Source organism: Oncorhynchus masou, chromosome 17 (assembly GCF_036934945.1).
Source record: "Oncorhynchus masou masou isolate Uvic2021 chromosome 17, UVic_Omas_1.1, whole genome shotgun sequence".
Lineage (NCBI taxonomy): Eukaryota > Metazoa > Chordata > Actinopteri > Salmoniformes > Salmonidae > Oncorhynchus > Oncorhynchus masou.
In genome coordinates, this window is record NC_088228.1 from 19,360,528 (window position 1) to 19,378,089 (window position 17,562).

The 17,562-nt window shown below is 42.3% G+C and overlaps 1 protein-coding gene across 1 annotated transcript in view; it reads left to right on the forward strand.

The window, feature by feature from the left end:
- LOC135558172 (double-stranded RNA-specific editase B2-like) overlaps positions 1–17,316 on the forward strand; it is a 38,369-nt gene extending 21,053 nt beyond the window's left edge. Inside the window, exons 2-10 of the mRNA XM_064991910.1 lie at positions 4,281–4,370; positions 4,678–5,894; positions 9,649–9,772; positions 12,751–12,919; positions 13,879–14,030; positions 14,204–14,372; positions 14,485–14,666; positions 15,288–15,466; positions 16,108–17,316. Of these exons, the coding sequence (XP_064847982.1) occupies positions 4,281–4,370; positions 4,678–5,894; positions 9,649–9,772; positions 12,751–12,919; positions 13,879–14,030; positions 14,204–14,372; positions 14,485–14,666; positions 15,288–15,466; positions 16,108–16,425 (2,600 nt within the window). The 3' untranslated portion in view covers positions 16,426–17,316. The remainder of the gene's footprint in view (positions 1–4,280; positions 4,371–4,677; positions 5,895–9,648; positions 9,773–12,750; positions 12,920–13,878; positions 14,031–14,203; positions 14,373–14,484; positions 14,667–15,287; positions 15,467–16,107) is intronic.
- Positions 17,317–17,562: the final 246 nt, after the last annotated feature.

The window sequence follows — 17,562 nt, forward strand, 5'->3', positions numbered from 1 at the left end:
ACGCTCTCTTTGGCTGGCCCTCGCTTCATACTCATCGCCAAACCCACTGGCTCCAGGTCATCTACAAGACCCTGCGAGGTAAAGTCCCCCCTTATCTCAGCTTGCTGGTCACCATAGCAGCACCCACCTGTAGCACGCGCTCCAGCAGGTAAATCTCTCTGGTCACCCCCAAAACCAATTCTTCCTTTGGCCGCCTCTCCTTCCAGTTCTCTGCTGCCAATGACTGGAACGAACTACAAAAATCTCTGAAACTGGAAACACTTATCTCCCTCACTAGCTTTAAGCACCAGCTGTCAGAGCAGCTCACAGATTACTGCACCTGTACATAGCCCATCTATAATTTAGCCCAAACAACTACCGCTTCCCCTACTGTATTTATTTATTTTGCACCCCATTATTTCTATTTCTACTTTGCACATTCTTCCACTGCAAATCTATGTTTTACTTGCTATATTTTATTTACCTCACCACCATGACCTTTTTTGCCTTTACCTCCCTTATCTCACCTCATTTGCTCACATTGTATATAGACTTATTTTTCTACTGTATTATTGACTGTATGTTTGTTTTACTCCATGTGTAAATCTGTGTTATTGTATGTGTCGAACTGCTTTGCTTTATCTTGGCCAGGTCGCAATCGTAAATGAGAACCTGTTCTCAACTTGCCTGCCTGGTTAAATAAAGGTGAAAATAAAAAATAAATAAAAAATGTACAACATTAACCATGTCTACACTGTATTTCTGATCAATTTAAATGTTATTTTAATGGACAAAAAAAGTGCTTTACTTTCAAAAACAAGGGCATTTCTAAGTGACCCCAAACTTTTGGACGGTAGTGTATTTTTTAATATAATACCTTCTTCATGGACTACAGTATTCTCCATTATTCAACCAGGGTCCTATCCTTTAAGACCATTCCCCTGTAGTCCCACAGGGACGTTTAACACATTACTGGTGCAGCAGTGCTATGGGATGGTCTGGGTTGTTACATTACTGGTGCAGCAGTGCTATGGGATGGTCTGGGTTGTTACATTACTGGTGCAGCAGTGCTATGGGATGGTCTGGGTTGTTACATTACTGGTACAGCAGTGCTATGGGATGGTCTGGGTTGTTACATTACTGGTGCAGCAGTGCTATGGGATAGTCTGGGTTGTTACATTACTGGTACAGCAGTGCTATGGGATAGTCTGGGTTGTTACATTACTGGTACAGCAGTGCTATGGAATGGTCTGGGTTGTTACATTACTGGTGCAGCAGTGCTATGGGATGGTCTGGGTTGTTACATTACTGGTACAGCAGTGCTATGGGATGGTCTGGGTTGTTACATTACTGGTACAGCAGTGCTATGGGATGGTCTGGGTTGTTACATTACTGGTGCAGCAGTGCTATGGGATAGTCTGGGTTGTGGCCCCTGAACCCGGAGACACCAATTTCACTGGGATTTACCTGCTGCCGCACCACCACCTAGCAGCACTGGGAGTCTGCATCCCAAATGGCACCCTGTTCCCTGTATGGTGCACCACTTTCGACCAGGCCCCAATATGGGAATAGGGTGACATTTGGCATAAATGCACATAGAGTCTGAGAGAGAAAGAAGATCAGGGGAAGTAGGAAAAAGAGGTGGCTGGATAGTAGGTCATATCCCACGTTTGTACCAGTTAAACTTAAGCTTAGACTCAGAAAACCCCATCTCACCACCACAGCATGAAAATTAGTCATTTTCACAAATGAAAATTCAGGTTTTTGCATGTAAGCAGACCTGATAAACTAATAATTATATTATAGAAAAGAAATTGGATAAATAATGCACATACTTCACTGTGACACCTTGCAGTTCCTGTGATTTTTTTTTACATTTTATTTATTTATTTCACCTTTATTTAACCAGGTAGGCAAGTTGAGAACAAGTTCTCATTTACAATTGCGACCTGGCCAAGATAAAGCAAAGCAGTTCGACACATACAACGACACAGAGTTACACATGGAGTAAAACAAACATACAGGCAATAATATTAAATGCAGAAAAATGAAATGGGAACCAAAAACACAGAGAAATGATGTAATTCTAAGGCTTTTCAACTGGTGTGGCAGGGGAAAGTTGTACCCTCATTCTTGCAGCCTATGGTGTCATTTACTCTGAAATCCAAAACATATAAATGTATTTTGTCACGTAGCTGCTTAGCTAGTATCTCTCTCTGAACTCCATCATTGTTAACTGACTTGATAGAAGAGAATGCTTACTCAATACAAGCACCAAATTGTCAGTTTGAACGCCAAACACGCTAGATAGAACTCTAGTCTCAATTATAAAGAATGTGAGGGTTAACATGAAGACTAGATACAACCAGTAATATTATAAGGCGACAGTAGCCTAGGCATTTAGCTCATCCCCATTCTGGGTGGATTACACGTGCATTAGCAAAATGTGTATTAGACTGTGCCTTTAGATTTAATTCAGGTTAATCTGACTATACCCTCACAGGAAACAAGGACTTAACTGTATACACTACCTGTAAGAGTTTAAGCTTAATGCTGTTAAATACAGTATACAATATTGAATACACTAAATACAGTACAGTGAATTCAAGGCAAACAGTGATATTTCTAATGAAACATTTCCCTGCTGCGTAATACAATACCTCAAAGACACTGCACTCTAGAAAGTAAGTAAGGCCCCTTACCACCTTGAAGTAGAGACATGTCAGTCGTTCTACACCATAAGTAAGTAAGTTTGATTTGATTTCATTTGAAGTTGCCGCTGTCCTCCACCTGTCAAACATCTCGGCCTAGCCCTATCTCAGATATTTCTGGAGATAGGATCCTCTATTATTCTCATCTTGTGACAGTCTCCTAGTTGTTATGTTTGGTTATAGCTATGAGGCTGAATTGACATATTTCTCTCTCCCATGCATTGCCTTCTCAACCTAATGAAATGGCACCATTTGTTCCTACTGTAGGGCACTGTTTACACTTTTCATAATTTATCATCACACGATCACAGCTCCACAAACCCGAGGCTTCATTGGAGAATCATATTATATACATTACATGTTAAGGGTAAAATCTGATATCACATCATCATATTCCAGTTTGATTATTTTAAAACTCCTGAGGCAAACTTGGTTAATCCCGTCATTGTTAATGAAGCATGTTTAATATAATAATGAAATTAGGCATGGCAAGGAAAGTGAAAAGCGCCCGCTTCCCATCCAATGTGTGAGGCCTGACAGCTTTGGATAATCTCATTTGCTAAGCATAATTTAAAATGTTTTGTGTGATTTTCTCTAATGCGTACTGTCTTTCCTCAAGGGCAAGAACATGCTGAACTTCTTGGACAGTTTATAGCTGATGGTAGCTACAACAGTCACCAATGTTATCCATCTACAGAAGTTAAAAGAATTTGAGAACATTCCAGATGCAATTTATAATACACATCAACATAATACATCTATTGTACATATATTGTACATACAATATAAGTACATACAATATAAGTAATATACAATATAAGTACATACAATATAAGTACAGTGGACCATGGACCCCTTTTTTTTACCACCTTGTGCTTTTAAGTTGAAAATTCATTGTGTTCAACTATTGGTCACTAAGGTGACCCACAATTGTCATCAGCATGCGATTCTTCCTTCTATCTGGTAAGATAACACATCTGCTCAAAAGAAGTGTGAGCAGATTGACAGTTCTTTGTCTATTAACAAAGCATAATTGATAAAAACAAACAAATAAACTGCTTGGTTGTCCATACAATCTGCAAACATTTAGGAGACCACTAGGCTACATAAAACTAGTTTGATTGGCTGGTTTGTCTTAGGGGATTCCATTAATGGGACACAGCCTCTGTGTGTAATCCTCTGGTCTTATCGGCCACACCTTTCAATTACTCCAGTTGGCTCTAAACCTGTGTTTTGTTTTCTCTCTATCCCTTCAACCAGCATAAATCTAATGGACATTCAGATTTACACATTGAGTTTGCAATTATTACCATAAAAGTGTTTCAGTCCATTTCATAACTTTTATTGTATTTTTTTCTGGAAGTAATATTTGGGGTCTGAATATATGGAGCTCAATATAGATCATACAGTAAATGTATTTCATAGGTACATTATATGAATCTATATCTAATTCTCTTCCATCATGACAACAACTATTTTGGAGATGACATAATGGTGCTGTAATCCACTCTTATGTGGGTTAACATATCTGGGATTTTGTCATGCTTTGTGTGAATTCCCCAGTAACTGCTCGTCTCTGTTGTGTTTCAGAGAGAACAAGTATGTTGTCATCTTTCATCGGCCCCATGAAGTTTAGAGACATTGGGACAACAACATCAAGAGACGGTGGAGACACTTCAAGTCAATTATTTATATATTTCCCTTTCCATGCTATTCACTCACACCACATTTCAATCAGAGTAGCACACCAGCAATGTATCAGTTTATCAATTCTTAAAGCTTTAATAAGAGAAAGGTATTGTGATTCATTTGAAAACAGCATCACATTTGTAAAAGCAAAATATTTCAGGTCATCCCATCCCCGTAACCTTTTGCTAAGCTCTCCCATATCCTGTAGTTTACTTTTCTTGAAAATCTCATCAACCAAATGTGACAAGTCATAAAGATTTCCTCAACTATGTTTCTTCTGGACTTGATTCTGGAACAGGTACCAGCAGCGTTGAGGTGAAGGAGAACCGCGACAGCAGAAACCAAGTGGACTATTCCACCATACTACAACCTGGACATCATACATCATCAGCTCTTTGCACTGACATCTCCAAAAGAAAGACGACAGTGGACTGTACCCTGGTACCTGCACATCATACACCAGCTCTTAACACTGACATCTCCAGAGGGCTCTCCAGGACCACTGCTCTACAGAGGAAGCAGCCATTGGTGGAAGGAAAAGACAGGCTTCTCTACGAACTCCAGTTGATTTGTAAGAGGACGGACCATTGTCTCACGTCAGATAGCGCCACGACTCCGTCTGCACGGTGGGTTGGGGGACGAGCGTCGCATGGGAGTGATGCCACCTGTCAGAAGACAATGATGACTTCCTGGTCTGGCACAAAGAAGAATGCCCTGGTGCATTTGAATGAGCTGAGACCAGGTCTACAGTATGAGATAGTGTCTCAGACAGGGCCAGTTCACGCCCCTGTGTTCGCTGTAGGAGTAGAGGTCAACGGACTCAGGTTCGAGGGCCGAGGCCCCACCAAGAAGAAGGCTAAGATGAGGGCAGCAGAGCTGGCTCTTAGGTCCTTCATCCAGTTCCCCAACGCCCATCAGGCTCACATTACCATGGGAAACCTCAACTTCATCAACACCACAGCACCAGCAGACTTCACCTCAGACCAGGCTGATCTCGTCCCCGACACGCTCTTCAAGGAGTTTCAGCCAGAAGCACAGGAAGACCAAATCCTTAATCACAGAACAGGGGGAAAGGAGTTGCAGTTTGAGGAACCACCAGCGCAAGAACAACTCTACAGAGCAGTGAAAAAAGGACAGGAGTTGCTCTCCAGTATCTGTAACCATGGGAGACTAGTGCGCCTGACACTTGACCTGATGTCCTCAGCCAATCAGAAGAGGCAGAGGATCGGTTCCTCTATCGTTGGGGAACTGAGGCCCGTGGCTCTGCTCAATGAGTTAATGCCAGGCTTGAGGTACGTCTGCCTGACAGAGAGAAAGAAAGGCAGGCCGATCAGGAGCTTTGTGATGGCAGTACGGGTGGATGGAAGGGTATTTGAGGGCTGTGGGCGCAGTAAGAGGCTGGCTAAAGCCGAGGCAGCAGTCTCAGCCCTACAGGACCTGTTTAACATCAGTCTGGGTCCTGAGAGGAGCATCAGCAATACTGCCAGCTGGGCCAAGAGCGCACAGCTACCTCAGGTGAGTACCATTACGAACTTAAAGGGATACTTCGGGAGGCCCATTATCTACTTCCCCAGAGTCAGATTAACTAGTAGATACCCATAGACTTCCTGTCATTGCTCTTACTTCCTTCATACTGGATGTAGAGACATAAAAATGATATCCACAAGTTCATCTGACTCTGGGGAAGTAGATAAGGGTTCTGAGCTGGAAGGGAAATTCTACTATTTTATATTGCTATGGGAAGATAGAATTGTTAATCTTGCAATCTGTGTCAAGCCTGTGTATTCAATTTTGACTGATATTCAGTATTTTCTAAAACAAAGATAATGTTGAGATACAGTGTTTAAATTTGCTGAAAATTGGATATAACAATCACAGTACATTACATTTTGTATTATTGCTTTCATTCACATCCTCCTTGAAGTGCTCAGGTTGAACAGGGTTTTTGGACATATCCAGTCCTTTGTCTCTATTGCTGCAGTATGAGCATCCATCCCATCTTTTAAATGGTCCTACTGAATTTGTCTGAGGTGCTCTGACTGCCAACAAATGTAGTGTATCGTATCAATATGCCTTCCATGTCCAGGAGCCTAAGGACTAACGATGTCCTGTTTTGCATGCCCAACCACAGCAGCTAAACAACCCTGTTATGTCTGTCTGGCCTCAGAAAAGCTGCACCTCTTGTCATCTTTTGCTGCTATGCACACATAAAAAATACAATAGTATACTGTGGTATAAATACTATAGTATTCACCGTAGTGTTTTTGCAGACTTTACTGTAATATTCACTGTTGTGATTTTGCGGCCTAAAATTTGTAGTATACTGTAGTATTTACGGTTAACTATAGTATAAATACTATAGTAAAAGAACTGTGTAATGTGGTGTTTTGCGGATTGCAGTATACATTAGTATTTACTGTAGTGTTTTTGCTGAATGTAATTTAGTGTAGTATTTAATGTGGTGTTTTTACAGACATTACTGTAGTATTTACTATAGTGTTTTTGTTTTATAATCTTTAACATAGAAGTGGAGGCTTTCTCCTTGAGGATACTCAAAAAGCTAATTTTCCTGTGTTTTTGCAGACATTACTGTAGTATTTACTACAGTGTTTTTTTGCAGATAATACTGTAGTATTCTACTACTACAACATTATGTAATAAGTACTACACATGATCGAGAGATACTTCAGTGTGTACTACAGTGTATTACAGAATTCTATACTAAACTGTAGTATTTTTTCATCTGGGTGTTTTCAGAATTACATTTGAAGACGATTTGTCCCAGAAGTTTAGTTCCATGAGTCTGACATGTCAATGGAAAGGAAGGCAAGCTTTACCATGATGGAGAGTTTGTCCACAAGACATAGAGCCAGTTTGTCTGCTAGTAGCCAAACAAGAGCCTATCTCAAATAGTCTTTCCTTGATTCCTTGCATCCTATCTCCTCATCTCCTTCTCAAACGTATTGGAGGAGAAGATCTAAAATCCCTCCCTTCTGAACTTCTTCTCCAATTCGAGAAGGAGGTGAGGCGAGAGCATGCAAGGAATTCAAATCAAAATCAGACTTTATTTGTCACATGCGCCGAATACAACAAGTGTAGACTTTACCGTGAAATGCTTACTTACAAGCCCTTAACCAACAGTGCAGTTCAAGAAGAAGAAAATATTTACCAAGTAGACTAAAATAAAAAGTAATTATAAAAAGTAACACAATAAGAATAAAAATAACGATGCTATATACAGGGGGGTATCGGTACCGAGTCAGTGTGCAGGGGTTCAGGCTAGTTGATGTAATCTGTACATGTAGGTGGGGCTGAAGTGACTATGCATAGATAATAAACATTGAGTAGCAGCAGTGTACAAAAGGGGAGGTCAATGTAAATTGTCCATGGCGATTTTATTAATTGTTCAGCAGTCTTATGGCTTGGGGTAGAAGCTGTTGAGGAGCCTTTTGGTCCTAGACTTGGTGCTCCGGTACCACCTGCCGTGCGGTAGCAGAGAAAACAGTCTATGATTTGGGTGACTGGAGTCTCTGACAATTTTATAGGCTTTACTCTGACACCGCCTATTATATAGGTCCTGGATGGCAGGGAGCTCAGCCCAAGTGAAGTACTGGGCCGTTGGCACTACCCTCTGTAGCGCCTTACGGTTAGATGCCGAGCAGTTGCCATACCAGGCAGTGATGTAACCGTTCAGGATTGCATCACCTGGGTTTTTGGACACATCCTGGGTTTTTCATCAGACGGATCCCTAGCCCTCCAAAAAGTGCCTCAAAGTCAGGCATCTAGCTAGACACCTTAATGAACATTATCATCACAGCCCATTAGTGATCAAGGAGGAGCCCCAGACTGAAGGAGATTGAAATTAAGAGCGGAGGAGGTGTGAAGAGCATATTAATCTGACAGATAATTATTTAACACGCTCATTATGCATCATTACACATGACCTTGTGCATCCCCATTTAGACAACATATTTCCTTTCCATTCCTCTCTCCATGCTTGATATCATGGGATGGGTGGGATGATAACTTGAATTATTATGTATTGTATGAATTATGTAAATAAAGTGGATGTGTTAGCCTATTAATTATTATTGTTAATCAACTAGCTACTAAATATTGTCAATATATCAATATATTGTCAAAGTATCTCTCTTCTGAGATATACTTACCATATAATGCTCATGTAATACTGTATGTCCAGTATGTCTCCCGAGTGGCACAGCAGTCTAAGGCACTGCATCTCAGTCACTACAATCCCTGGTTCGAATCCAGGCTGCATCACATCTGGCTGTGATTGAGAGTCCCATAGGGCGGGGCACTATTGGCCCAGCGTCGTCTAGGGTAGGCCATCATTGTAAGTAAGAGTTTGTTCTTAACTGACTTGCCTAGTTAAATAAAGGTAAAACAAAAAATATATATATAGGAAATAGGGTACCATTTAGGATGAACCCTGTGACAGTGCTTTCAATAAATCTGACAGAGGCTTCTTCTTTGTCAACTCTCCCTGAGACATCTTTTTTTATTCAACATTTAGTTAACTAGGTAAGTCAGTTAATTAAGGATCCACCCCTTCTTTTCAATGTTTGCCTAAAATGACATACCCAAATGTAACTGCCTCTTTTGTATTTTGTTTGTACCATCATCTTTGAAATGCAAGAGACAGGCCATAATGTATTATTCCAGCCCAGGTGCAATTTCGATTTTGGCCAATAGATGGCAGCAGTGTTTGTGCGAAGTTCTAGACTGATCCAGTTAGATTAACAAGAATTTAAGCTTTCTGACAATATCAGATATGTCTATGTCCTGGGAAATGTTCTTGTTACTTACAACCTCATGCTAATTGCATTCGCCTACATTAGCTCAACGTTCCTGTGGAGGACCTACCAATCCTGAAGAAGATTTATTAAGAACAAATTCTTATTTACAATGACAGACTAGCCCGGATAATGCTGGGCCAATCGTGCGCCGCCCTATGGGACTCCCAATCACAGTCGGATGTGATTCAGCCTGGATTCGAACCTGGAACTGTAGTGTCACCTCTTGCACTGAGTTGCAGTGCCTTAGACCACTGCACCACTTGGGAGCCCCTACATAATGCACTACATTTGACCAGAGCCCATATGGGATAATGTCAACTATTATCTGGTTGTTTTGGTAGGTAAATGTTTGTTTGATCCACTATGTGGATGTTTATGTGGATGTGAAAATAGATGTTATCTTGGCCGCTGTGTCTGATTTGACAGTGATCCATCCACTTGTGTGATAACAGTGCTTTGCAGAGTATATCTTCCACTTGGTGAGAGAGAAACACAGTGAGCTGGCTGACTGTTGCTGCACTCCCTCCCAGTCGCACAGGCGTCACAAAGTACTGGCAGGCATCGTAATGACCAGAGGTAGGCTCTGGACTGCGTTCAAATGGCACCCTATTCCCTATATATACAGTTGCAGTCAAACGTTTGGACACACCTATTCAGTCCATCTATTTTCATTATTTTTACTATTTTATACATTGTAGAATAATTGTGAAAACATCATAACTTTGAAATAACATATATGGAATCATGTAGTAACCAAAAAAGTGTTAAATAAATGAAAATATATTTTATATTTGAGATTCTTCAAAGTAGCCACCCTTTGCCTTGATGACAGCTTTGCACACTCTTGGCGTTCTCTCAACCAGCTTCATGAGGTTGTCACCTGGAATGCATTTCTATTAACAGGTGTGCCTTGTTTAAAGTTAATTTGTGGAATTTCTTTCCTTGATGCATTTGAGCCAATCAGTTGTGTTGTGACAAGGTATGGGTGATATACAAAAGAGCTGTTCTTGCTAGAGGTCGACCGATTATGACTATTTGGTAAAATACCAAGTCCATATTATGGCAAGAACTAGAGGTTGACCGATTAATCACAATGGCCGATTAATTAGGGCCGATTTCAAGTTTTCATAACAATCAGAAATCTGTATTTTTGGACACCGATTTGGCAACAAACAAAAAATTACACCTTTATTTAATCTTTATTTAACTAGGCAAGTCAGTTAAGAACACATTCTTATTTTCAATGACGGCCTAGGAACAGTGGGTTAACTGCCTGTTCAGGGGCAGAACAACATATTTTTACCGTGTCAGCTCGGGGATTCAATCTTGCAACTTTACGGTTAATTAGTCCAACGCTCTAACCACCTGCTTTACATTGCACTCCACGAGGAGCCTGCCTGTTATGCAAATGCAGTAAGAAGCCACGGTAAGTTAATCTGTATCGGCTTTATTTGGTCCTCCAATAATCGGTATTGGCGTTGAAAAGTCATAATCGGTCGACCTCTAGCAAGAACAGCTCAAATAAGCAAAGACAAACGACTGTCCATCATTACTTTAAGACATGAAGGTCAGTCAATGCAAAAAATGTAAAGAACTTTGAATGAGGACCGCCACAGGAAAGGAAGTCCCAGAGTTACATCTGCTGCAGAGAATAAGTTCATTAGAGTTAATTGCACCTCAGATTGCAGCCCCAAAAAATGCTTCACAGAGTTCAAGTAACAGACACATCAACTGTTCTGAGGAGACTGTGTGAATCAGGCCTTCATGGTCGAATTGCTGCAAAGAAACCACTACTAAAGGACACCAATAAGAAGAAGAGACAGACTTGCTTGGGCCGAGAACCACGAGCAATGGACATTAGACCAGTGGAAATCTGTCCTTTAGTCTGATGCGTCCAAATTTTTGATTTCTGGTTCCAACCGCCGTGTCTTTGTGAGACGCAGAGTAGGTGAACGGATGATCTCTGCATGTGTGGTTTCCACAGTGAAGTATGGAGGAGGTGGTGTGATGGTGTGGGGGTGCTTTACTGGTGACACTGTCAGTGATTTATTTAGAATACTAGCATGGCTAACACAGCATTCTGCAGCGATATGCCATCCCATCTGGTTTGTGTTTTTCAACAGGACAATGACCCAACACACCTCCAGGCTGTGTAAGGGAAATTTGACCAAAAAGGAGGGTGATGGAGTGCTGCATCAGATGACCTGGCCCCCACAGTCACCCAACCTCAACCCAATTGAGATGGTTTGGGATTAGTTGAACGGCAGAGTGAAGGAAAAGCAGCCAACAAGTGCTCAGCATATGTGGGAACCCTTTCAAGACTACTGGAAAAGCATTCCAGATTAAGCTGGTTAAATTAATTTCAAGAGTGTGCAAAGACATTGTCAAGGCAAAGGGTGGCTACTTTGAAGAATCTCAAATATAAAATATATTTTGATTTGTTTAACACTTTTTTAGTTACTACATGATTCCATATGTGTTATTTCATAGTTTTGATGTCTTCACTATTATTCTACAATGTAGAAAATAGTAAAAATAAAGAAAAACCCTTGAATGCGTAGGTTTGTCCAAACTTTTGACTGGTACTGTATAATGCACTACTTTTAACCAGAGCCAATTTGGGATGCAACCATGATGACACATTTCATTGACTTTTAAGATGGTAGTAAAATATTCAACAAGTCCAATTTTAAAATGGTGCATCTCTCCCTATACAACTGTAGATACCAGCAGAAGTCGTAAATTAATCAAAAGACTCTGAATATAGGTCTGTATAGAGCACAGTAAACCAGTCGACTGGGAGTGCACATAAGAGACTTCAGTTGAAGCCAGCATGGGAAACTCTCATTCAAAAACATTAGAGCTCCCCGGATCTAATAGAATACCTAAAAATGAGAGCGTGGGCACAACCATAAATTAGAATGAATTACTTTCTATTCATTATATTTCTATGGGCACTGTGCTTCCCAGATATTGCTGCCCCAAAGGGCAGTGGTTCCAATAGGAATCCCTGCCAGCTCATTCATATAGAATTCCTCACAGGAAAATAAGCAGTTGCTCAGCTTGCTCTGCAACACAAGATGCAGCTTTATACCACTACCATTGATTAGATAAGACTGTCATTACGTCTTTGTAAATATTTCATGAGGTGCCGTAACAAGACAACAATATAGTAGGAGACTGGTGCATTATGTTCTGTCCCGTTAAGAGTAATTTCTTATTCAGAAGCCATTTATTTTGCCATCTTAGTCTATTACAGTAATATTTTAATTAGATGAAGTTCTTTGTAGAGAGAGCCAAATTACGGTAACTGATATTCAAAAAGACAAGAGTTGGTGCATCCCAAATGTCACCCTATTTGATTCCCTATGTAGTGCACTACTTTTGACCAGGCCCCATAGGGTCCAAATAAGTAAAACAAAAAAAGAGTGCACTATATAGGGAATTGGGTATCATTTAGATACTCACAAATCTATTGTATAGGTGTACTGTGCTGATTTTTGTTTGTTGTTGGCTAGTAAGTAAGAGGACCTTTTGTCTCCTATTATGGTCAGGTTTTGATCTGAGGCGAGCCCAGGTGGTGTCTTTGGGGACAGGGACCAAGTGTATCAGTGGAGAGTGTGTCAGTGACCAAGGATGGGCGGTTAATGACTGCCATGCTGAGGTCACCACCAGGAGGGCTTTCCTCCGCTTCCTCTATGCCCAACTGGAGCTTTTCCTCTGGTAATATACTGTATACATACTGTCAAACACTGCATCTGTACACAAGGGTTGCATTCCAACTAGCACCCTATTTCCTATGTTGTGCACTACTTTTGATTAGGGCCCTGGGCTCTGGTTAAAAGTAGTGCACTATAAAGGGAATATGATGTAATTTGGGATGCAATCAAGGCCTTAGCCCTGAGGATGAAGTTGAAGAATCTTTGCTTTTGTACCTTTGAATTGAAGTTACAAGTGAACAATGTAATATCAGCTATTACCTATCTGCGCTGATGTTTTGGTGCCATTTTAAAAAGAGCCACTTCATGTAACTGTTGTTATGCACCTGAACCATTACTTCAAAATCACCTCTAGTATAATTTTGTACTAGAGGTTATTTTTAAATACCTGAATAATTAAACGTGTATTCCCACCAACGTCAAGTGCACAAGGATGATTGAAGTAGAGAAATGTTGAACATAAAAATCCCTTTTAATCTCAAAATATCTTTATTTGGTGATTAGGCGACACACAGGGGTGTCATTTCAGCTAAACCGAGGGTACAACAAAGTGACAAGGGCGCTGAGGGGGGGTGAGCCAAAGCCATTTACTAGTCATCTTTACGTGTGAACTGTTTTGAGAAAAAGTTGCGCTGTTCCCTGCGAGATTCCCTAAAAATACCCCACTTCAATCCAGCTATGACGAAGTTGCGAGTTCGGTTCTCTGCAGCAGAGTCACATTTTCCAAATGACTAACAGCCTCTCCTCTCGCTCCCGGGCGTCCGCATGGTCCTAAAATCAGCCCCTAATTCCGCCAAATTGCATTTGCCTTTCAATCAGGATTGCAATGATTTTAGTAGCCTATTTTAAATTGTTGGTGTTGAGCTAGGCTATTATACCCAATTAAGGCCCCTGGCTATACGTTACCACTTCTTAAAAAGTTCATACTCAAAATGATCATAACAACATCATTTCCTTGTTTAGCAACCGGCCAGGCAGTTTGGAGCAGTCGATTTTTGTGCGAGACAAAGAGTCAGTATACAGACTGAGAGACGGTATTCTGTTCCATATGTATGTGAGTTCATCGCCCTGCGGTGACGCACGCCTCAACTGTCCCTACGAGATCACAGCTACACGTAAGAAATATTGACATTTGGTAGTTGATTTTATTTAATTCATACTCACAGTCAACAAGACTGAATTATGAGGAATGCACAGTTACATTAAGACCATACTTTAAAATGCTCCACCTGTCTGTACTGTGCTTTGTAGAGAAACTTAGCATTATATCAATTGTCTCCTCTCCCAGACCAGAGCGGGTATAGATTTGTGAGGAAGTTGCGCTGCCATCTGAGGATGAAGATGGAAGGCGGTGAGGGTACACTTCCTGTCAGCGTACTGAGAGCCAATCAGAAATGGGACAGGGGGTCGCCGAGGGAAGCTCCCGTAACCATGTCCTGCACAGATAAAATTGCCAGGTGAGCTCCAGATAGACAGTGAGAACTTTCCCACTGATTCATAAAAGTATAACATACTGTATAAAGGGGGGCTTGTCTGCTTGGTGTCTAGCCTCATTGTTTGTGTCTCCAGGTGGAATATTCTAGGTCTCCAGGGCTCTCTCCTGTCTCACCTGGTGGAGCCAGTGTACCTCCACAGTCTCACGGTGGGCAGCCTGTGCCACACGGGTCACCTGGGAAGGGCCATGGCACGACGCATGGGGCACATCGCCCCTCTGCCCTCGTCGTATAGACGCAACAGGCTACTGCTCGGCTGTAAGTCACGCCCCCTGCCCTCGTCCTATAGGGGTGGCAGGTAGCCTAGTGGTTAGAGCATTGGACCAGTAACCGAAAGGTTGCAAGATCGAATACCCGCGCTGACAATGTAAAAATATGTCATCCTGCCCCTGAACAAGGCAGTTAACCCACTGGCCATCCTTGAAAATAAGAATTTGTTCTTAACTGACTTACCAAGTTAAGTAACAATAAGCACAATAGACTGCAAGTCATGCCCCCTGCCCTCGTCCTATAGACACAATAGACTGCTCCTCGGCTGTAAGATACACCCCCCTGCCCTCGTCCTATAGACACAACAGGCTTTTCCTCGGCTGTAAGTCACCCAGATATAAGAGGTTGCTTCAGATATTTAGGTTCACGTTACATGTTCTGTTCATTTGGCAGAAGACTAGTGTTAGAGACTTGACAAAGATAAATGTTAGGAGGCCTGGTGGAGATGTTCCCTACCAGGACAAACAGCTTGTTCTTCCAGACACTTTTCATGGTCCGGTCTCTTCCTCTAACGTTATGCATCTGAATAGGCATGTTAAGTACGTACCTGCCCCTCCTCTCGGGTCTCACTGAGTCCTGACCCCAGTCTGGTCTCTGTGTGCTCTCCAGGCCTCAGCAGCAGTGAGGGTCGGCAGCCAGGGAAGTCCCCAAGCTTCAGTGTGAACTGGAGTGCTGGAGATGGAGAGCTGGAGGTGGTGGATGTCTCCACAGGCAGGAAAGACTCAGGGACACCATCCAGACTCTGCAAGAGATCCTTCTTCACTCGCTGGGAGAGACTACACCACCAGGTTAGTTATGCATAGGGAAGCTGTAGATTGCTTCCAAATTGGCAACCTATTCCCTGCATAGTTGACTATTAGGGTAGTTTGACACATGTACAGTATGTATTGGATAAAGGTATTAACAAATGATTTGCTTACTGCAGATAGTAGAAAAGATCAATCTTCATTAAAATGCAGATGTGATCCATCTTTCTGTGTCCATCTAATGCTAATTATTATGACAATGTTTTTAAAGTACAGTTTCATTTCCATCGTGAAATTAAATATGTATGTGGCAGCGCGTTCCACTGTTCCAAATGGCAGCGGTTAAATTTTGATGACATTACAGAGTCATAATTATTTAGAAAAGCATTTGAGTAGCTTCCCACAGAAAGGCTTCCTGCACTCAGTATCACATGCAAGAATACACACAGTCATCTAAAAATCCATCCTGGCTGTAGTCCATTAAATATGTTTTTGTAGAGGGAGAGAGACAGAGCAATAGGGAATATAAAGCAAAGTCCACAGAATGTTAATTTGTTTGGTGAAATTTAAATGGAGGAGATAGCCCAGCTGTTGAAGTTTGCAGTTTATGTTGGCTCATTAGTTTTTATTCTGTCTGGGTGGTGTATTTTATTAACCCTTTCTTACTGTCTCCATCTACTCAGCTTAGCAGTCCAGGAGGAGTATTGGATGCAGAGGAGGCCCATTTTCTTATGTCAGATAGCACAACAACTCTGTCTGCACGGTCGGTTGAGGGAAGAGTATCGCCTAGGAGTGACGCCACCTGTCGGAAGAAAATGGAGGAGGCCATGAAGACGTACTGTGGAGCTAAGATGGCAGCAGGGGCCTACCAGAGAGCCAGGCAGATGTTTGTCGTCTCGCTGCAGGAGGCAGGTCTGGGCATCTGGAACAGGAAACCACCAGAACAGGAGCATTTCCAGAGCAGGGTGGGAGGGGCTCTCAGTCCAGGGAATTTTCTTTAGCCAAATTCCCTCACACGCACGCACACACACACACACACAGGCGCGCACACGCACACACACACACACACACACACACACACACACACACACACTTCCAATCATGGTAATTAAGAAGTTGTAAAATACAATGTCACCACGATAGGAACAGCACATACAGTGCCTTCGGGAAAGTATTCAGACCCCTGAGACAGGATTGTATCGAGGTACAGATCTGGGGAAGGGCACCAAAAAAAATTCTGTGGCATTGAAGGTCCCCAAGAACACAGCGGCCTCCATCATTCTTAAATGGAAGAAGTTTGGAACCACCAAGACTGGGGGAGAAGGGCCTTGGTCAGGGAGGTGACCAAGAACCCAATGGTCAACCTGATAGAGCTCTAGAGTTCCTCTGTGGAGATGGGAGAACCTTCCAGAAGGACAACCATCTCTGCAGCACTCCACCAATCAAGACTTTATGGTAGACTTGACGGAAGCCAACCCTCAGTAAAAGGCACATGACAGCCCGCTTGGAGTTTGCCAAAAGGCACCCCAAGACTCAAAAACAAGATTCTCTGGTCTGATGAAACCAAGATTGAAGTCTTTGGCCTGAATACCAAGCGTCATGTCTGGAGGAAACCTGGCACCATCACTATGGTGAAGATTGGTGGTGGCAGCATCATGCTGTGTTTTTTTTTCAGTGGCAGGGACATGGAGACTAGTCAGGATCGAGGCAAAGATGAATGGAGCAAAGTACAGAGAGATCCTTAATGAAAACCCGCTCCAGAGCCCTCAGGTCCTCAGACTGGGGCGAAGGTTCACCTTCCAACAGGACAACGACCCTAAGCACACAGCCAAGACAACGCAGGAGTGGTTTCGGGACAAGTCTCTGAATGTCCTTGAGTGGCCCAGCCAGAGCCCGGACTTGAACCCTATCGAACATCTCTGGAGAGACCTGAAAATAGCTGTGCAGCGACGTTCCCCATCCAACCTGACAGAGCTTGAGAGGATCTGCAGAGAAGAATGGGAGAAAATCCCAAACACTGGTGTGCCAAGTGTCATGACTGTCCTGTGAGGATCACAATGGATCAGATCAGCTTGGCAATGGCTGACAATAACCAGACCTTCTCTCACTCGCAGAGGGGAGGAGGGAACTGGTGTGAG